Source organism: Netta rufina (genome assembly GCF_964035555.1).
Source record: "Netta rufina genome assembly, chromosome: 7".
Classification (NCBI taxonomy): domain Eukaryota; kingdom Metazoa; phylum Chordata; class Aves; order Anseriformes; family Anatidae; genus Netta; species Netta rufina.
Window position 1 is genome coordinate 8,376,007 of NC_140130.1, and position 22,898 is coordinate 8,398,904.

At 39.3% G+C, this 22,898-nt stretch overlaps 1 protein-coding gene across 1 annotated transcript; it reads right to left on the reverse strand.

Moving 5' to 3' along the window:
* Positions 1 to 38: 38 nt before the first annotated feature.
* On the reverse strand, positions 39 to 19,316 carry ATAD1 (ATPase family AAA domain containing 1). Its single transcript, XM_084290245.1, has 10 exons — positions 19,221 to 19,316; positions 17,172 to 17,347; positions 15,400 to 15,498; positions 15,043 to 15,163; positions 13,181 to 13,381; positions 11,968 to 12,074; positions 9,219 to 9,308; positions 6,544 to 6,594; positions 3,709 to 3,845; positions 39 to 3,163 (listed from the first exon to the last, which is right to left on the reverse strand). The coding sequence occupies exons 2-10, from the start codon at positions 17,331 to 17,333 to the stop codon at positions 3,043 to 3,045; spliced, it is 1,089 nt and encodes a 362-aa protein (XP_084146371.1). The 5' UTR covers positions 17,334 to 17,347; positions 19,221 to 19,316; the 3' UTR covers positions 39 to 3,042.
* Positions 19,317 to 22,898: the final 3,582 nt, after the last annotated feature.

Below are 22,898 nucleotides of genomic sequence, written 5' to 3' on the forward strand. Positions count from 1 at the left end.
ACGTACACGCAAAGGTTACAGAACGAGAGCAACAAAACCCAAGTGCAAAGAGTGCATTTATTTACCAAATATTTAAGACTGCTCCAAAGGTTTCTCTTTACTCTCTAAGTAGTGTCGGACTGTCAAGATCAGCCTCTTTACAGGCAGAGGACACTGTCTGTGCTGCACTTCCTGTCTACCAGTGACTGAGCAGGTCTAAATAAATGATTTGCCTGCTGGGAATGGCTGTGCCGCTTCCAGCCACAGGATCCAGCCGCTGCTCCCCAGGAAGGGCCCCCTTCACACCAAACCCTGTTCCAACTCAGAGTGTGGTGCTGGGTCAGTCCCCCCCAGCCTGTGCTGCAAAGTGCAGGGTTTGGGTGCACCAGAGGCAGTTGGAGATGCAAAGCTGAAGGAGGTGGTGGCTAAGCTCTTGCAGCTTCCTCAGACTCTTCCAGCAAGCTGCTGGGAAGGTCTTGGTTTGACAAGGCTGTTGCAAGGATGGAAGTCCTTCAAAAAGTGAAAAAACTACACTCCAGCTGCAGCTGTCCTCAGGGCCCACTGCAAATTGCCCTGTGTGTCTCTTGCACCCTGCCTCATAAGCAGGCAGCAATTATAGGCAGGAGGTAAAAGCAAGCCGCAGCTGGCATGCAAACAGGCAGATTCTTGTAGAAACACAGAAGGAAAGCAGAGCTGAGCTGGGTACCAGATGCCCTTGCCACCTGCAGACATGCTTTTCTTCTTCTTCCCATGCAAACTAAATTGACATTTAACCTTGCATTTTACAACTAATCTAAAAAATACTAGGATGTACTGTACCAAGCAGCAATCACCCTGAAAAAGGACGGAGAGGCAGCTTAGGAGCTGCATTATCTCATCTGCCTGCAACAACCTGCAAGTCACAATGGGCACAGGAAAAACAGCCACTGCTGAACTGCACTATAGGCAGAGCACCACATCTGGTGAGTGCCTAATTTAAACCTGCTAAGAAAGCAAATTCCATTAAGCTGCACTACTTGGGTGTTTGGCTTAAAGCTAGTCCTTGAACTCAGTGTTCCCCAGCTAGCACTGAAGAGGTAGCCTTAAGGCGCATCATTTAATACAGAGGCAAGAGGAGCAGCAGCAGCAATTTCCTCTCATTCACAGCCAGTGCAATGGGGAAATGTGTCCTGGAAGGAGCTGACTACAAGTACTGCTGCACCTTCACCCTTCCCCACTGCAAGTGGCCTTTGCTGATTGTGGCTCTTGGCCTCTTGGAGCTTCCATGTTCTTGCTACTTTTAAAGCAGTTTCCCTGCAGAATAAACCACCTCCCCCCTTCCCTGGTGAAGAAGTGCAGGTTAGCACCTGCCGTGGTGCTTACAGCACTCATTCCAGCCCTGAAACCAGAACCCCTGAAACCAGAACAACTTGGGGGATCAGCATTCCATACCCCACTTTTTGATATCCATATTCCACTATGTTCTGCTGTGCCTAATTTCCTATGTCTTGTTTTACACCACTATGCATTTCCCGTATTTCCCCTGCCACATCAAAAAACAAAGTAAATCATTAAAAAAAAAAAAAAAAGACAAGGAGATTAAATCAGGTCAAACGAAATCTACTGCATCTGGAGCATTACACAACCAGTACGTGAAGCAAAGGCACTCAGTTGGGTAGGGCTGCTGCAGCTTTAAGCTTAATGGAAACTGCCATCAGCACCTGATACCATATGCCAGCTGGCTCCAAGTCTTTATTTTACTTTGCAGATTGTTTCATTTTACATCACTATCTTGCTTTCAGGGCTTACCTTTCCTCTGTAGCTAGCAGAGCTGTGACACAGTGTACCTTCCCCTTGGGTTGAACAATCATGATTACATATTTGCATTAAATTTGAGCACAACATTATAAGGAGAAAATTAAATTATTTAAAACCTACTGACAATAACTTTACCAAAACACTTTGCCACTTCTTTTTTAACGCTTTGCCTTTATCACTACATAATGTTACATGAATTTACTAAACTGTTACCAGCAAGTACAGCAGAACATTTCTAAATCACATTTATAAACCTGAAATCCATTCTTCATTGCCTTCAGTTTTGCACATCAGAGCACATACGTTGACAGAGCAAAACATCAGAAAACATCTCCCCTCTCCCTAGTCAAAGTATGTGTACAAATCTTCATGGTACAATGCCACCGTGCAGCAGTGGGTCTTCCAGAGAAAATTAAATAGCAGCAAACCCTCATTACAATGAATAACAAACCAAAAAGCACAATTTGATAAAGTTTATAATATGTGGGACTTAATGAGAGACCAGTTAAGAAGATTCTACTCTACTCACATCAGAGGGAAAATTAAAAAAATAAAAAGAGCATTAAAATGCCTCAAAATGCAGGATCATACCAAATTACAAGTATTCAAACATCTATCTGTACAGTAGTTTACCATCTTTAGTAAATGGCACCAGATTTCAAGTGGTAACGTGAGAAAAAAATAGTAACATTTCAAATTTTGCCTAGAAGCAAAATTTCTACCTTCATTATTTGCTGCTACAAGGAAGAAGTAAATGTGAATTGAGCATCGATGAATTTTTAATCTATACATCTTCTGATTTGGTTCGACTCAGGAAGTAGAAAAGATTTTCCATACTCGTTATCTACAGGTTATGTCTACATATAAAAAAATGTGTGGATATATACATTTAATACATACACACACACTCATACGTATATACACCTACTGGTAACAAATCATCTTCCCTCCACACAGGTAACCCAGTGAACCCATGCACCATATCAGAACCTGCTTTAAGGCTACACAGTGTATCGATTATGGGACAAGACACAGGCAGCTGCTCTTGGTCTGAGCTATAATTGTTCCACTTCATGATCTATTATTACGTTTTCAGTTGTGCATGACAACATTGCAATAACTTAGAATTTGTTGTATAAAAACAATTCCAGAAAGAGAACTCCCTTTTTCAGGGAACAACCCCACTCCCACCCCCTTACATTGTTTTTTGTTGATTACAGAATATAAACTAAATCACATCAGAAACTGCAAACGCACTCTTTAGTCTTAATCTAAACTAACATGCATGAAAACATTCTGAAGTGTGGCATCCTTTGATTTTCTCATCTTCTCTATCGCTCTATGGAGATCCTGCTGCTGCACAGGCCGGATTTCGTCTTCATCATGGCTTCAGAAGAATGAAAGAAAAAAAGCAAAACAACGGTTTAGGTGATGTGTGACACCTATTCCTACAATGACAACTTTAGTTCTTGAAAATAGTAATTTGACACAGATCCAACATGACACTGGAAACATGCTTCTATCTGTGCATATAGTCTACCTGCAAGTATGGGAGATAATCAAAGAAAGATCACAGCAAGTAAAGTTAACATGCATGCAAGAGTGTTATCATCATTTAAGGCTGGTAATATAATGCAATGATATTAATTCTTGTTGGTTCATGCAACCTCAAGCTTAACCCCTTGGAACAAATAGTCTTATTTTCATAGTCAAAGCGAATAAAGGTAACTTATTTGTTGATCTTTCTGTTGTACAGTGGCAGTTTGTCAAGAGAGTACCTCGTGCTTTCTGTGAATCATTGCAAGGTTTAAAAAAACCCTCTAAATTTGCAATTCAAATTAGGAAACAAATTCTAATATTTGAACAGCGTGTAGCACTAGAAGTCTTCACAATTGCTATTCAGCTATTGTATTAGAGAAGAAAGGCACATACTTGTCTTCTTCACATGCAGAATTAACGTATTCCCTGACACAGAGGAGTGCTGCATCCCGGCACATTTCTTTCAGATCACTTCCTGAGAAGCCATCAGTCTCTTTAGCAACTTCCAGGAGATCTACATGCCTGTCCACCTGTCCAAAACCAAAAGGTAACAGCTTGAAAACTCCGAAGTCATATACTTCGTTCTACAAGCACAAGATATAATCACCTCTAAGTATTTTTACTTGTCCTAAGGGTTTTCTTCCCCAGTCTTGCTTTTTGGGAACTAAAAAGAAATTTATTTGATTAAGTTATGCCTTGAATCCTCCAAGTAGTTCATATCATTAAATGAAACTAATGTTTCATCTAATAAAACCCTAACGTATAAAAGTGAACAGGTAATTGAAAGCAAACCATCACATTGGTATATTCTATTACTGATGAAGTTCCCGCGCAGCTTTGGAAGCCTGTTAAGATGACAAAACAGGATGACAGGGATAATGACCCAGTTTCCCAAATGCTCACACAAGTTTCCTACAACAGCTCTGCTTTTTTTTTTTGTGTGTGTGTCTGTGTGTGTTACTGAACAACTGCTCCTGTTTTATACAACCATGAAAGATGGAACCTTGAGGCAAAATAACACGTCTAATTCCATGCACTGCATTGGACTGAACTTGTTACAGTCAGGACCTTTTACTTATTTATCCAGTTTACACAAGCTCCTTCCAGCATATTTTTCAGTGCCCCACATTTCCTTTTCAAGAAGTTAAAGCCAACACAGTCTAACCAAAAGGCTGAAATTAAGGCGCAACTTCTAAGAGGGAAACTCTTCCATGCAATTGGCTAACTGGTGATAAAGGCAAAGCCCCAGGCATAACTATTGTTATTTTCCCGTTACCAGTCCAACCTGTGGGCTCTGCGGGATAATGCAAGAATGTGCTGACACCCACTAAGCACTCTTCCAAACCCCACCATCCCTCCCGCTTTTCTTGAAGGACAAAGATCACAGTGATTCTGTCCTACTTGCTCAACCCTGAGCTCATACTGAAGTCCCTGCTCCCTGACTTACAACTCAGGTTTGTGTCTGGAGCCAGCCATCTGCCTCCCCAAATGTGGAAATGAAGGCAGAAGCAGCAGCTGGTTTACACCAAGGTGCCTCCTGCAATCACTACAGCTTGGCTGTCTCAGTGCTTTGCTCTAAAGCATCATCCTGCACACAAACACTGAGAAGCCATCAATGGTCAGCTACAGAGCTGCCCAGCCTGGGGCTGACAGCCATCAAGAAAGGGATGCAGCAGTGTACCTGGTTAAGAACAACCAGAAAACCTGCACATTGTGTGGCAGGCATTAACAAGGATTTCCCTTCAACTCATGGAGAAGAAACAAGACTTCAAGACAGGCAGAAAAAACAGTGGGCATGACTACACCCACCATGCCCACTGTTTTTTTTCAAGCCCTTTTTTCAAGGGCTTCCAGGAAGTTTGCTACCCTGGCTGGAAATAAACTGGGCTTGAGAGACCTAATTCCCCTTCCTATGGGATAACCACTGAAGTCTGATTCCATGCAGCCCCAGCAACTGTTACTTGTGTAGCTGTGATTCACTGCCAGATGACTGGTACACTTTACATTATTTTAAGCCCATGTTCAGAAGATGATTTAGGTTTCTCTTCATGGCCATAAGGCCAAGGTGTTTCATTGACAAAGCAACGGAACAACACACTTCACTCACATGCAATGGCTGGCTGCAGTTATTTCAGGAACCCACATAAAGGTCTGTTATTTCGCACACCTTTCCTAACAACTCTTGAAAACAAGTAACGATTTGGAACCACAATTTCCAATAGCAGTTTTAATTTGTTTGAAGCTTTCTGCAAATAGGTCATCTTTTCCTCCACAACTTCTTTGGCATTCAGCATGTGTTCTGTTTTCATATGTGTATAGTATTTTGCAAGAAGCAAATATTCCAATGCTATATAAACAATCCAAAATGACCACTTGAAAAAAAAAAAAATAGTATCTGCCATTCACAATGATGAGGTATGATTTTTAAACCTCTGAAAAAAAAAAAAAAAAAAAAAAACAACCACTTGTTTTTACTAATGAATGGTATTTATTAGGATAGACCTCAATCAACAGACACCTTGCAAAATTAACCTAATGAGAATTAGTGCTGCAGACTACATTCTGTAAGACTTCAGTGGCAGGAACCTCTGATAGTACAGGTCCTGTATCCTGCCAGCAGACACTTCCGATGCACTCACAGCTACTGTTCTCCTCATTTTGTAACCCACATGGTGATATGAACACCATATATTATTTGTTAAAACATCCATAGTAGTTTTCCTCTAAAGAAAGTATGAGCCATGGCTCAAAGTGGAAAAAGCAGCACTTCAAAAAAAAAAAAAGTAACTCCTCCTTTCTTAATTAAAGCAAACAGACTACAGCTCAAGAAATTCAGTATCTTCCTGGGTGAATACTTCATGATATTCCTTTTATTGATTGAAGCAATTTTCGAACATGATTCACCTTCAGGGAGATGAATATATTATCTTGTTATATGACAAGAAAATGGAGACAGAGAAATTACATAATTTTCCTCAGAGATGGTGATTCGCCAAGAAATCCGAGACTACTGCTCTGAATGAAGCTCATACTTAAACCAGTAGACAACTCTATTGCTTTAATCTTACACCACGCCTAAACCACAGAAGATTCTTAAGTTATAATCAGAAATACTCTGGTAGGTCATCTCTACCTTACTACAGAACAGCCAATTATAAAACAACTCCAGAGCCTGCACTCATGAGAACAGTAATTCAGCAAATTAACCATTAAAAGAAGTCTACTTACATTTTCATTTTTCAAAATTAGCTTCAAGATTGCTTCTCGTTGTTTCAGAGCCTTAAACAAAAGAGACAAAACTTACTAGAGAACAAAAATAAACATAAGTAGGATCAATACCAAATTTGTTCCGAGTGTGCTTTCAGTTAAATTTCCGTGACAAAAACCATTCCTTCAAATGGGAGACACGATACAACTAAGTAAACCTACGTGACAGTAATTAGGCACACCACGAGGCAAAAACAGATCTAGGGTACTCTCACTCTGGGAGCACATACAATTAAACATTTGAGCATATACATTTACAGTAACTATAGGGAAAGAGAAAACGCAGTGATATGTTTAGTCTGATTTTGCCTTAATTAAAAGCATCTGTCTCTGAGGATTTCCCATAATCTTTAACAAAGGGCAGACTCTCTAGATCTAGAGGATGCTTTCAATACATACTTTGCTAAATCAGATCAAGAGGATAAACTCCTATACTTAAAAAAGCAAAAACACAATAATAAATTTAATTCTACAGATCATGCTTGGGAAGTTTAAGCAATATAAATCACATACCATAATGATCTTGAAAGAAATGGCTAAGCATAGCCTTACTAACAAGCAAAAACAAAAGGCAGCGAATAAACTTTCTTGCATCTCCTAAAAACAAACTTGTCCAAAATTCACTTTCATTGTTAAAACACAAACAAAACCAACCAAACAAAATCAATAAACTAATTCCATAGACAGTCTGCATCTGACCAGATGACATTCCGACTCAAAAATATTTCTTCTATTTCCCTCTGCCTTGCAGATAATTCTTTATGGGCAATTTGGGGCATTTTCATCCCAAACCTGGCTAAACTGCAACATATTATCTATAAGGTGTTAGGTACTCCATAATAATACTACCTGTGCACACTGTCAATCCACAGCACATAAATTATCTTGGTCCTTGATAAAAGAGTTGTAACCAATCTTGGCCATATCACAAAGTACCACAGACAAGAACAAGAGGTGAGCAGTAAGTGCATGAGCTGGTTGTAGCAGGGTAAGGAAAGTTCCACGCCTGTGCCCTAAACGACGCTTCCGACTTTAATTCTAGACCTTGGAGAGGAAACCGGCCTCCAAGGTAATATTCTGAGGCACAGTTACCTGCAGAAAATTCATCCTTCTAATGATTCTTGATAAAAAGATGTGGCAAAGTACTAAAATGCACATCCATGCCTCTTACTAATTCAAGGAAAAGCTGAAGATGAGTAAGGTGTCTGAAACCCTATGAACAGACATCACAATAAAGGTAGTTAGTGTGCTACAAATGCTTTGTTTCAAGAAGTATCCACCCACAAGGAGTGAAAGCCTGTGCAAACAAGACAGGTCTGGGAACATGACTACTCTCTTGCACAATCAATAAGAGTTTAAATCCTTCAGTACAGTCTCTAGGTTTCTGCAAAAAAATAATAATTAAGGGTATTTCTGTAGCCAGAAGGGTATACTGACAACAACAATCCATCTTTTTCCAGTATTGATACAAAAATGTCTTGTGGTATCATTACGTGTTCAAAGGCTACTCCAATACCTTGAAAATGATGGCAATAGCAAAAAATAGTAAGGGTAAGATTGTGACAGCTGGCATAAGTGATACAGGCCTGCCTTACTGCCCATTTGTCATAAATTGTAAGGGGAATAAAAACAGTTTTCCAGATTGCTTGCTATATCCAGCTGTGGAAAGGCTTAAGCAGAATGGAGCTTTTGGTATGCAGATTTCCTGCTTGCTTCTCTTCTTCTTGAAAACTAAGCATCTCATACGCAGAAATTATAAACAGTAGTCAAAATGTACCTGTTTCTTGGCGCCCTCCGACCTGGCTGTCACTCTACCTTGGAGGCAAGTAGCTTGTACTGGTGGGGAAGGGGAACTGCAAAGCACTAAAATAGCCACGCAGCCCATGAAGTGAGCTGCCCTTCATCTCAGTGCCACAAATGTTAAAGTTCTCTGTTTAATATGCTATTTTCTAAGATGCTTCTCCAGAATTGCTCCTTAAGCAGACAATGCACCTTTTGGTTTGTACCCTTCCTGTATCTGCCCAATACTCCCTCATGGAATTCAGCTACCTGGGTTTCCTTGCACTACAAAGAAGACAGCTAATGGAGACATCTGGTGCATTCTGAAAGACAAAACTTCAATAGCAAAGCTGCACTGGAAAACTACATAGTACTGCTAGCACCCAGAGAGAGTATCGAGTACTAACTGCTGTGTGCTGACAAAGGACACACCCTAGTCCTATGCCAAGGACTTCCTTTAGCTACACAAAAACTTACAAGAATAGTTTATTTCATACTTATTTATCTCTCAGCAAGGGAAGATGGACTGATGTCTGTTTCAGAGTGCGGCATCTAAGCCGCTTGACTTTTGTAGACAGAAAAATGGGTTGGAAGTGCTCAGGACACTTAAAGTTATTTCAGATAAAAGAATCAAGGAATCAAGTTTCTATGGGAAACACCACCTCGAAAAGCAAAGTTCTGTGTACTTCCATGAGACTAAAAACTGATCAACATAATACCCCATCTTTATTTCTCTGGGAAAAAAAAAAAATCCCAGATGGAATTTTGTGCTGATAAAGCCATTTTGTGGCTGATAAAATACCTGCCTGTTGCTCTGATACCAGACCCACTGCTTAAGCAAAGATAACATGACTTACAGGTTGGTTGATGTGAAACCGGGTTGGCATTCTTCTCATGATAGCAGAGTCAAGATCCTGAGGACGGTTGGTAGCTCCCATCACTATTACCTGCATACATCAACAGAAGATGACTAGTTAGCCTGAAGCCTGATTTTAAAAACATCACCATGTTACAGTTTCAAAATCAAACATGTGACTCTTCCACACTTTATCAAGAATTTCATCAGCATTTAAAGAAGTTACATAAGGCTTCTTGGTACTGATTTCAGTAACTGGATTTAAACATGCAGCTCAAGAAAGCATTGGTACCACACAGTACCATCTCAGAGGACATTTTTACATGAGTCTGAAGCCTTCTGATCTCAATCTAGAAGTTCAAACACTAAGCAGTAACCCAGAGCTTTTGCTTACAGCTGCTGGGGATGTTTATTTAGTTCCTCGTGGTCTGGAAGGAACTTGAAAAGAGACATTTTGGTAAGACATGAGAAAATGTTTAATTCTTGTGTTATGTTGAAAAAAAGAAGGGCAATCAGTTCTCCAGAATGACCAAGCTGGCAACTTTTGCAAGCACTAAAATATTGTTGTTGTTGTTGTTTTGTTTTGTTTGTTTTTATATTAAAAAACAAACAAACAAACAAAACAAAACAAACAAACAAAAAAAAACATTAGAAATCAAGAAGAACCTACATGCACCGGTATACTGAAAGAGCAGTACACTAGACCTGTATAAGCCAAGTTCAATACAAGGAGAGTTATTTACCTCATTTGAGTGGATTCCAGTTGTTAGTTTAAGTACAAATTTACTTCCCATTCACATCAACCTTGTTTTCTCATTTGTTATTTTAAGTTATGTACACTGTAAATACTCAGTCACAAAAGTGAAAAATGCCAGGGAAATAAATCTATAAATCTCTTATCAAAACAGCTTCCTGACACCCTTCTGCTCCTTTGTCTGGGGTCACTCTTCCGCAGCCAACAGCTCCTGGCCAGACCAGCTTGTGTTTTCTGCATCAGAGTCACCCTGCCACCTAGAGGCTTATTTATACGGTGGCAAATCGCTACACGGAAAAAGCCAAAAGGCTCATTTTTAGGTGGGGCTCCGGCGGTCTTAATCACAGCTGTCTAGTAAGGGTAATGCATGCAAGTTCTGTGGTCATGTACGCATGTTGAGCACTTCCTGAGCCCAAGCTGTCTCTTGCAAAGAGGCACTGCTGTACCCATGCTGTGCTTCCCAAGGGCCTGTGCTAGTGCCCAGTATTGCACCTTAAGTGTTTTTCCCTCCATACAGAGCTGAGGAGCCTTCCCAGAACGGTCTGTGCCTGCAGGGTCTGCAAACATGAGCTCCCCCAGGTGTGAACACAGCTGTACGGAGCTCCCCTGCGTGCAGCCTCGAGCAGTGCAACCCTGTTTTCCAGGCACTGTGCCTGAAGTTCCATATGGACTCAAGACTACTTCCTCAGCAGGTTAAGCCCATCATAGCTTAACACACTCTTCAGGTGCAATCAACACAGGAACAAGTAACGCTAATTATAGCACTTTACAATTTTCTCATAACAGTTGGAATTTTTGTTACAGTAACAAAAGCCAAATCTAATCCTTATTCAAAGGAAATCTGTTTGGTGAGAATCAGACAGGCAACCCAAATCTCCCAAGTAAACATTTGTAATGAACACGAGAGTCCAGTGAGCTGGCTGTCAGAAATCAGACAGCACAAATGTCAAAACCACTGCTGAAAGAACACTTCCTGAATAGCAATGACATCCAAGGGAGGAGCCTGAAACACGGTATTGAAACAAAACACTCCCACTGAAAAACTCCCCAGAAACCTCAGTCAGCCACAGCGTCTTCACTCAATTGTTGCACGGCATTTTACTGCAGCAACTTCCTACCATGCAGAGGCATACATGTAAGGGACAGCAATAACTTGTTCAAGCTCAGCATGCTGAACCCAAGTGGTCACTTATTGGAAAAGAGGTATTTCAAGAGACATTCAAACATTGGAAGGAATGTATGCTTGCAAGATCATCTTAGCTTCCACTAAAATATTCATACCACTAGCCTCCCACTAGCAGTAAGCAAACACTCTGCTTTAAAGCTTCTGTGCACATCTATTCAGTGTCTTCTAACCATTTAAAGAAAAATCCCCTGAAAAACAGTCTTTACTATATGCTTGAGAGAGCAAGAAGAATAATTTTTATAAAGAAAAAAATGATGGGGTTCAGAGGATCAGAACTCATTCACAGATTAAAAACTCAGAACAGATTTAAAAACTTGAAAATTAAGTATTTGGAGAATAACCATCCTTTTTAAAGGCCTGAAAAAGATTGCTCCAGGTAACACTTCAAAAACACAGAGCAGGCTCTCTTCTATGGAGCATGCAAGTCATGTTTCCTGGGTAGGAGTTTTTTTGTTTTTTTTTTTTTTTTTCCTTTTTTTGTCTTTTATTGTTCACAAGGTGTTTTTCAAAGCAGTTTAAAATTCCCAATTTTGGCAGCTCAAACTTTACAGCTATATTTTTGAGACTTAAGACACTTCAGAAAATAACAGCTCTTAATTTAAAACAAAACACTTACAGAAACAGTCTTCTCAAGAAGAAACACAATCTATTAATCCATCTCATCCCCATAATTCATGGGTAATCACTAATAGGTAAAGAAACTCTTTCAGCAATTACTACACATGATCTGCTACTCTTCCCAAATGATTCAACGCACAAAAGATGAGATAACAGAATCTCACTGCTTTTCTTGCCATCCTCTTCACTTACCTGGCAGTTATAATCAGTGTCCAGTCCATCCCACAGACTCATGAACTGAGCTTTCATCATAGCTGTAGCTTCATGGTCAGAACTCGAACGACTTCGTAAGAAGGAATCTGTATTAAAGGAATCAGTGAAGCAGCTGACTTTCAATCCTGCCACTGAAACTATGCTGTTTGGTTTCTTATGTGCAGACTGATTCTACTCTCTGTCTTACAAGTACTTTTAAAATGAATGCTGTCAAGAAAGGGAAAGTATTTATTACAACGAATAGGATAGTGGAATTTTACCACATTTTTAAGCACATCTTTTAAGTTATATCACATACGTATGTAACTATCACATGGGACTGTCCCAAATCTTGTGATCCAAATTTTCATTTTCCTGAATGGAAACTTAACTTTCACCTCAATTTCTTATGCAGAGATGGAAGCATTCAGAGTCTGGCAAGTTAGAAATCACCAAAGCACACAAGAACAGCAAATTGCAGGACTGATATGAAGTAGGCTATATACTTCGCTATGCAGAGCTCTAGCTTTGCTACAGGTTGCCTTAAGAATTTCCAGCAGCTATGGAAAAGCACATTTTTCATACCTATAGGAAGGAAAAAAAGCATCCTATGAAAGTAGCCTCTTTGATGCTCCCTTTCCGCAAACTGTAAAACACACTGTTAAATGCCAGTGATATGAATAAATGAACAATTTTAACTAGACTGCTTACAGCAACTTAAATACTGATGTGACAAGCTCTAATGCACTAAAAAACTGGCAACTTCGCTGCCTTCCTAGCCGAAGTTCCCCTCCTACTTCCGTAGCCTGTCTAATTAGATTATTATTCCTGAGCTCTTCTAATCCCATATTTTATTTCCCATTATGTGCCCTCATGGAAAAAAGTTATTCAGTGTTGAAATGTATCTGGTGATAGCTTTCCCTTTATAAAGAAAGGCTTTCCACACGAATCTTAGCCTAACCAAAAATAAGCAGCAACTTGTTCTACTTGTAATTTCCTCCACTAGCAAATAAAAAAAAAAAAGAGAAATAAACGAAGTACATTGTTTTTCCTACTATGTCACCATTACTTTTCAATACTACTTTTATTACTAAACTTTGTTCCATTATCATTCTTTTAAGAAACAGGTGACAACGGCTCAATATAACCATCAATTCAAACCTACAGCCTAATGCCACTCTGCTACAGTTACTTAAAAAACACAGATTTTTACCTATTTCATCAATAAAAATGATGGATGGTTGGAGCTTTATAGCAAGGGAGAAGACAGCAGCAGCCAGTTTTTGAGACTCTCCATACCATTTGTCAGTCAGCGTTGAAGGCTGGAGATTAATAAATCGACAGCCTGCTTCCTTTGCTGTAGCCTTGGCGATCAATGTTTTGCCACAACCAGGAGGGCCATAGAGAAGTACTCCTGAAAAAGTCACAGTGTTAATGTTCTCTGGTTGCAGTACAGAAAACATGTTTTGGCACAACAGACATGAGAGGGTCCAGGCTTGTATTTTGTCCAAGTTTTAAAGGACAAGACATCAAGTTATACAGTGCTCCATCAAATCAAACACAGACATTTTAGTTATTTCAGAGAGCCTTATTTTAAGATTAAAGCTAAGACTGTCCAAAAGTGGATGAATATGGTGAAATTTAGAAGAAACTTGTCTGAGAGATGACTGTTTTATTACAGGGACTGTAAATGTAATGTAATATTAAAAACATTTTTTATAAGCATTTGATAAGCCTTATTTACAGTTCATTTCAATTTTGCTGAGAAAGTTTAGCACAAAGGGGTTAAACAAAAATAGAGCCCACAAACATTTTAAACAAATCACACACAATAAAAGCATGACATCTCATGTTATTTTTAAAACTTTTCATATTGAAAGAAACTTGTCATATTGAAAGAATTCGCAGTAATATTTTTCTAACATAGTTGTAAAGGAAACAATGTAAAAAAAAAAAAAAAAAAGGTCAATTCTGAAAAAAAAAATTTACCTTTTTTTTCTGCTTATGCAATTGATGACCACAAGAATAACTAATCTGAAAAAATGATTTCCTATTAACATATGATGCAAGTGACTATGAAAACAGGAGAGCTTGTCCTATATGGAAAGTATGCTTTAAAATATAAATAAATACAAAATAAATTTCCCTTTCACTTATTAGATCATGACACTAAAATAATTTTCCAAACAGTTTCAGTTTGTGACTTAAACAGATAGGAGCCTGGAAAAAGCTAAACTAGTTATAGAACTGTTTCATTTTTCATCTTTTTGTTCACAAAACTAGGAAGAGACGGTTACAGATATGCAATTAATACAGACAGTAATTAATTGTTTTCAGAAAATTCCAGGGATCAGAACGTTAAAAATAAACTTTCTTATTGTGTGCAACATTTTAGATTTAAATTCTTTGTTTTCTGTAACATGCAACAAATATGGCCAGAAGCTTTCTAGTGCAGATAGTCCAATTTCCGTTTTACTGTTGGAAATTTAATTTGTCACCCAACAGTTTCCTTACTGCCTCAATACTGTCCAATTCAACTCCAACAAAAAAAAAAAAATCAATGGATCTCCAAAATGAAAATGGTATGTCTGTCTCTGAATGACTGGAATTTCCATAACTAGAACAAAGACCAACATTTTAAAGACTAGAGAGCTTTGTAAAACATTAGCTTAAAACAAGTTTTCATGTTTATAACTTACATTTCCATGATACCATAAAAATATTAATAAGTGTACAAAGTTGTACAGTAGAGTTATAGCTCACCTTGGTCAAAAGGCAAAATGAGGTATAAAAATAATCCACAATTTAGGCAATTAAAAATGCAGATTACATAGATTAATTCATCAAAATGCAACTAAAATCAATTATCACTTCGTAGTTAAGATAAAACATTCACTAAAATTTGAATTCATGGCAGTAGAAGAGGAAAAACCCTTAGGTTCAGACCTAATTGTTACAATTTGGATAACTGTCAACCCACTTCCTCTTTCTTTTCTAGGTAATTCTAACCTTTCTCTTTTTATTATTATTATTTTTTAAATACCAGCATATGAATTCATAACATTTCCTTCCTACCTTTTGGTGGCTGTAAGAGCCTGGAATTCTCAAACAAGTATTTCTTCTTGATGGGCAAGATGACAGTGTCTTTCAAATCTGTAATAACATCATCTAGGCCTGCTATATCATTCCAGGTTACCTGATATGGAAACACAGTATTAGAAATTATTGAGGGGGATAAGAAATTAAAAGAAAGTTGAAAGAAAGCTTTATTCTTCATGATGCTACCTTAGTTTCAAACTACAGAAATATTTTCTGTGTATTTTTATGGATAAGTATATATGCCAAATATCATCCAAATAACAACAACAACAAAATAGTATCTTCCATGTCCAAAGTGCTTTTATAGGAATAAAATGGAAAACAATTTCTTACATGCATGCTTAGTGGGTCTACAAGATGTGCAGCGATACTCATTTCATATTCAGTAAGCTTGACATTTTTCACTCCGATTTGCTTCATTAGCTTTTCAGCCTAAGGGAAATAAAACACCAAGAAAATCAGAGGAACAAATACATAACAATTCAAAAATATTTTTAAAGAACTGCTACTTGGAGTCTGAAGGTTAGAAATAAGAACTATAAGCTTCTCAGTAAGTCACATTTGACAAGAAACTAGATCTTTGTGAAGAGGAAAGCTCTGCTATTTCCAAATGTCTTGCTGTCACCTGAGCAAAACTAAATCACGTCTCAGTTCCCATCAGGTAAGTGTCACACCAACCCTCCCACTGCCCCAGACCTACAAGTCATTTATTGTAACCTGAAAAGCTACCAAAACAAACATTAACACACTGACTTTGCTGATCAGAACAGGGCTAGCACACAGGTAACCTCAGTACACTTCCATAATATGTGAGTTTCCAAAGCTGATAGAGACATGTTACACTTAAAAAAAAAAAAAAAAAAAAAAAAAAGCCAAGGAGTCCTTAATTCTTTAGAAACTTTGTATAGGATTCAGACAAACTGCCTGAAACTTGTTATTAAAGAGAACTCTATAGTTCCTTCACATGCTTATATTATCTTCATATCCCTACAAATAACACACATACACTTTAATGGAAAATATCATTTGTGTCATTGTAAAAAGCAAACACCCAACCTTCTGTCCCCAACACCACTGTATCATTGACAGAGAATGATGTATTTTCAAGGAAACAAAAAAAGATACTGTACAGAGGCCAGTCATTCTTTCTATGTATTCAATGTTGGTGTTTTTTTTTTTTTTTCCCCAATTTAAAAGGAAAAGTCATTTATTGTGTCAACACACTTTCGCAATTCAGTTTCTCTTTACACTCAAACTTGTGGTTAGGTCTGACATGATTTTGGGATATTGCAGCCTTATATAATAGCTGGCAGTAGCACAGATTGTGAAAGCTGATTTTTAAAATGAGGCTTTTTCTTTTTTTTTTTTACTGAAGACTTCATTAAAAAAACAAAACAAAACAAAAAAAAAAACACAACACTTAAGTTGCTCAAAACTGCAGTTTGGATTTTTAAAATTTGTGTCAGACAGAAGCAAAAAAAGTTGAAGCGACATTTGCTTCAATACTTTCCAAAGGAAACCTTCGGCGTTTGGTTCAGAAATGCACCTAAATCTTCTCTGAGAGCATTAACTCCCATGAGCATCTCATTCAAGTACAGCATAAGGAATGAGGCTTGTCACTTTTCTTCTCCCATTTGCAAGGCATTTTGACTTCTGCTGGGTGGAGAGAAAAGGTGCAAACCATTCCTAAAAAGGCATTTGTACAGCAGTGTCCCTCATTGTCACGAGTAATTAAGTTATTTCTGGTCAAGGTTTTAAAAAGCAACTGAGAGCATTATTTAATGCAACTGCTGCTTAGCAAAGCTGTCAGAAGCAGAAGAGGTATTGAGACCACACACTTGCACATAATTAGAGAGGCAACATCAAACTGCAGTTCAGCAGTTTTTCTAAAACTAAAAGCTAAACCCTTAAACTTGTTTTAAGATGTAAATACTGAAAACACTAATAGCTTGGATCCTGAGATTTACTAAAATAAAATACACATCCGGTTTTGTTGATTACTTCAGTGGTTATTCCCAGTCCAGTTTACAGTTAGAAGATTTCTCTGTCTGAGCAGTAATAAATGAAACAGTATTTCACAAAAGTACTTACGAATAAAATCCTACCTGTTTCTGAGCTTCTACTTTTTGCTTTCTGGTTGGATCAATGGCATCAACCATCCATTTAATGGTAAAGTACGTTACAGCACCAAATATCGTTAAACGAAAAATTAATCCGACCACTTCATTCCGGCTCAGGGGGCGTGAGAAGGTTTCAGCATGTACCATTTTGCCTTTTAACACTAAATGAAAAAAAAGCAATGGAGAGAGAGAAAGAAAAAAAAAAAAAAAGTAAAACTGAGAAGATGTCTACCTTAGTTTTCATAAAATGGTGTTTAAATATATTTCCAGGCAGACAGAGAGCATGAAGTTTACCACGTAGTTATCATGAAGTACCTGAACAACAGCACAGTGCCAATACATAAAACTGGGTAAGGTTAAAACATGAAGCGCTAAGTATAACGATGACATGGTTTCACTTCCACTTCCAGGAAGCAGAGGGCAAAGGACAACAGCAATCTGAGGCCTAATTTCTTGACTGATTACATACAAAATGGTCTCCATCTCAGTCTTCCGTTAAGAAATCAGCATTCCTTTCAGCTCCATAATACCTTGCTAAGAAAGATCACTTTATTTCAGCGTCAAGCTTGCATTCCCATTAAAACTGAAGTTATCTGACTGTTATTGGCCTAAGAATGCTAAGTCATGGAGACAAAGATAAATACATTACTTAAACTAACTGTTGTGTTTTATTTTTTTCCCTAAGAGGAAGCTTTAAGGAAAGGCACTGAATTGTCACATTCAATGAAGATTGACAATTTCTATTCAGATATAATGAGGTTAAGAGCTGGAGCCTGCACCTAGCAGAATGTATTATTCTGTGTTAATAATAACCCTGGAAAACTGAAAAAGCTGGATGTGGCACAGAGTTATCAAGGGACAAGGCTGGCTGCTGCACCATCCAGAAAGTATAACACCTTCACATTACAGTAGTGTGCTGCAGAGAGGAAAATTCTTCCTAAACCATACAAAAACGCCTTAAAAATTGGGGTCCTCTTCCCTTAATCTACTTTCCACTGAATTTGTGGGTTTCCATACAAGAATGCCTATAGTCCTACTCATTCACTGCCTGATTTTCCTGCTGCAAGGGCAATTCCTTTTGGCAGCTTTATCCATTCCTTGGCTAACCTCCAAACAGAGCTGTCAGCCAGGGGAAAGCTGGACTACCCAAATATCCTTGAATTCCCCTGCTCTTGGCTAGTAGTCACATTATGTTGACCCTGTATTAAAATAATGGCAACAACAGTGCCATACCATGGACTTTCTTTGCAAAAAATTGCAAATGCAAATTCCAATGCTGGAATCAGTAGAAGCATCCTGACACATTCACCCAAGTCAGTCAAAAGCTCACTGCTATATTCCAGCGGCGACCACCAAAACAATTCAGGTTTTTTTTTGTTTGTTTGTTTGTTTTTTTAACACCCTTCACCCCCTAAATTTTAGGAATTAAAAAAATTAAGATCGTTTCTGCACGTATCTACTTGGAAATCAAATAAAATTCGCCTGTTTAGCATCTAAGCAAGTCATGGAAGCCAGTAGATTCAACACATTCTATTAAGCTTGATTTATTAAAACAAAAAGGCTATATATTCACTGAACAAGAAAACTGGGCCCCAACACCCCTAAAAACATCCAAACCAACCAATAAGGCCAGCAAACAGCCCAACCAACACCACGTCTCTCACCCAAACCTTGCCGAACAGCCATTTTAAGGGAAAGGGTACGCTCAAAACCCTCGCCTCAACTTTCCCGGCGTGTCCTCTCCTCAGCGGCGGCTGCGGCACGGGAAAGGCGAGGGCAGCGGTCGGGCAGCTCTCTGCAGCCCCGCACGGCTACCGGCACATCCCCACCCTCAGCGGGGGACAACGCCTCCTTCCTCCCCCGCGCCCCCCGTGCCCGCACCGAGAAGCTTCTCGGCCCGAACGCGGCACCGGGCCCGGGCCCGCCGAGGACGCGCCGAGGGCAGCGGGAGGGCCGTGCCGGGCCGGCTGCCGCGACCTTGCCGCCGCCGGGCGGCTGTCGCCGAGGCGGCCGCGGACCCGCTCGCTCACCCACCTGCCCGCCCCTCCGGGCCGGTGTCTGCGATGCGCGGCTCCCAGCGCGGCGGCGGCCGTACAGGCGGAGGAGGAGGAGGAGGAGGAGGGGGGAGGGGGGAGGAGGAGGGGGAGGTGGCGGCGCGGCCCTGAGGTTCCCCGCTCCGGCCGGCTGCCGCCGCCCCGCACAAAGGTTCCGCCCGCCGGGCAGCGCCGCTAACGGCCGGCGTCGCCGCGGCCGCCCTCAGGGCGGCGGCCTCGGCTGGGAGCGGCCCTCGGCTCCTCGCTCGGGTACCGCATGGTCGTGCTGAACGTGGACAGTTCACGAAAATTCAGCTTTCTTCACGCGCCTTCCAGGCCCCTGTCCTCTCACATTTCGAGTTTTTGCCGCAATTCAACGTCCCACGCCACAGAACACCACAGGTGGCCAGTAACCAAGGCAGTGCGGCACAGGAGGTCATGGCTATCGTGCAATGATAAAATGGCACAATTGTCCAGTATATACAGATACGGATATATAAAAACATATAGAATGACAAAAAAAAAAAAATGTATGTTTAACAAATGGATCAGTTTCTGAACTCTCCTCACTCCTGGAGCTATCAGTGTAGATGGGCCACCTGAATTTCAAGATACACACGTTTACAGAAAAAAAATAAATCTTAAAAATGTGTAGGAAATAGTAATCTTGGTATCATTCAAGAAATAAAAAATTCCACACTATCTCAGTTCTGAACTGACTGGTAAAGAAGTAAATAAGCAGCCTAACCAGGAAGTACAAAATATCTACCTAAAATAAAACTGATTAGGAAGAGCTATTGATTGGTCGGTTAAATAGTAGGTATGTGCTGCAGCTTCCCAGCACCAGGGCAGTGTTTTCCTGCAGGATTGAGCCAATTGAGGGAGCTGGAATCAAGCTGGGACGGATATGCAAGAAAGCCTGCATCAGGATGGGAGTCCAGCCAAGTGCCTGCAGAGGAACCCAGTACTTCCAGAGGTTGAAATGTCCTCCATCCATTAAGAAGCTATGGTGGTAATTCTTCCTATATATTCCCAGTGATGTCTTTCATGTCGATTCCATGTTAATTACTTTATACATCCTTTTTTGTTGTTTTCCCATTACGTGGCCTGTTTTTTTGTTCTAACTTTTCTTTAAACGTTATTCTACATCCTGTTGCATTTGGCTATTCTCACTTTTCCTGGTTTATAACCTAAGGTTTTTTTCCAGTACTTGCTTTTTCTTCCTGCTGCTTTCAGGTTTGCTTTCTGAAGGATCAGTTTAAGCTCCTCCCATAATAGCAGAATAACCCCAAGCCCTCGGAGCAGCATCTGTTTTTAAAAGGAAGCCATTTATTTATCACTGAACTTGTAAAACTTTCATAGCAAAGATGTGTCTTTGTCTTGAAGAAATGTTGTTTGGATTGGACCTCAGGAGGTCCCTTGTCCAGGGTAAAATTAGGGAATGTATAATTCAACCATATCTATACTTTCACTTAGAAGGTGTATGCAAACAGAACAACCCAAAGCTTGCAAGTTAACATCAGTTGGCTGATTTCAGATGCTACTGGGATACATCAGAATTAAGATCATCTACATTTAATAATTAATGAGCAGTTTATTTAGAAGTACTGAGGTAAAAGACTTTCAAAAAATTCCAATTTGCATTGCAAATGAAAATAGTAACTTCAAACAATGTATCAGGAAAATGTTGAGAAAAAGGTTAAAATGAGATCTTTCTAGTGAATGTGATTACTCAGATGTTTTGGCAAATTGTATTTTGTTGTCTTCTACCCTTCTGCTCTTGCATCAATGCCCCTGAATTTTTAAAGCCTTTCAGTTCCAGCTTGCTTTTTTTTTTTTTTTTTTGTGATACAGCCTTATGACTATGTTTTATTCTTACCTGTAATTCATACATTGTTCAAGGACTTGATAACAAAATTCAGCTAGCTCACTTGGAATTCTGTTTTTCAAGAGCTTTTTATACAACAGTATTTTCTTATGAAGCATTTTTAACTGTCATCCCTTGTACACAAATGCAGGAACTACTTCACCTACAGACAAGTCAACTGTGTGCCTACTGGGTACAACAGCCTGTGGAACAGATCTGCTGCTTCTGGTCTTTAATTTCTTCTTCACCACACCTGTTCCATGCAGTGTCACCTCAGGTAAAGTATGTCACAGCTGATCTGTCTGTACTGACACCCAGGCATTCTCTGCAGTGACCCAAGTGGGATGTGATCTGCCCCGTCGAAACCATCTGACATTACATCAGTGGTGTTTTCATCATTAAATCAATACACGAAAAAAATACTCAAGTTCTCAAAATGATTGTGATTTTACCAGAGTAGTTGCATGAGAAATTTCAGTTTGTTTCTACTTATTAGATCAATATAACCTACATTAACAACAACAATAACAAAAAAGGTTTTGAAACAACTTTAGCTTCTTCAGCAGTACTGGAGGTTTCTCTTTTATTGTTCTGTGTGCTATAGCTCTCCCAAATAAGAAATGTATTTTATCAGAAAATAAATGTATCAATGTCTAAATTGATTTACAGAAGGACTTCCTTTTTCTGCTGCTTCTCCAACCTTTAATGGATGATTATCTTATAGACAATATATATTTTTTAAGTCTGTGTAGAACAGGTGAACAGTTTCCCTTTGATGATTTAATAGTGAAGTAGATATAATCAGTGATGCTGACAGCTTTATTATTTATTTGAGGCTTACACTAGTTCTTATAATTGTCCCTCTTGAATAGGAAAAGGATAATCAATCATTTCACTGCAAGCATTTCGTGCACTAGGCAAATACTATTGTGTTTGAATCACCGATATTGTAGGAAAATATTTAGGACCCTTCTGTTTATTCTCCCACTCTTAAAAAATGACATCTGTTTTGTTGCAATTAAGGATAAATGCAAACACACACTAAAGTAATAAAACCTACATTTTCTCACTGCTATTTGACAGCTCTAGCATGAACCTTTGAAAGAAATCCTCTGATGAATTACACGTAAAAAATTTTTAATGAGTGATACAATTTTTCAGAAGTCAAGCAGGGTCAGGTTGAAGGTGAGGTTGATGTCTCACTGATACTCTGTGGAATCCATATGTTGCATTGGGCTCTGTTTTTTTTTTCACAATACTGAGAGACTATTATTCCTTGAACAAGTATTTCTTTAAAATGGTGGGAAATACCAAATTCATCCTGCTTTACTAAACAGTTTCAAAACCTTTATGTTTTCAGCCTTCATCTCAACATTAGGACTTACTCTCAAACCTGATCCTACTAATGCCCCCATACCTTTAGTGTAACTGGAGCTCTCCCTGTTTGCAGAGATCTGACCTTGGCGAGGCGTTTCCATGCACCGAGCTGATGTGGAGCTGCTTAGTGCAGAGCCATGAGACACTATCAGCCTACCGCTGACTGTGTGTCTTTCCAGTGTTAATGAGAGCTGGGCCTTAGTTTTCGATTGATATCTTCCTGTAAAAGTATGTCTGAAAGAAAAATGAACTGGAAATCATGGGTTTATACTGGGGGAAAAAAAAAAAAGTGTGGCAGCTGCTGTTGCCCAAGCATTTGGCGTCCCTTGGCTACTTCAGATCACACAACATGCTTCCAACTCAAGGACTCATCTAGAAATTGGCAACCTAAGTTGCAACTCTTTCAGCACGCTTTTTCAATTTGGCTTTTGCAGC

Bases quoted from the DNA above. Each gene is read 5' to 3' on its own strand.
- ATAD1 (XM_084290245.1), bottom strand. From the start codon at position 17,333: ATGGTACATGCTGAAACCTTCTCACGCCCCCTGAGCCGGAATGAAGTG. The intron at 13,382-15,042 runs GTAGGAAGGAAA...TGACTTTTTCAG, and splicing joins GCTCTTACAGCCACCAAAAG to GAGTACTTCTCTATGGCCCT. The intron at 3,846-6,543 runs GTAAGTAGACTT...GGTTTTGGACAG, and splicing joins TAATTTTGAAAAATGAAAAT to GTGGACAGGCATGTAGATCT.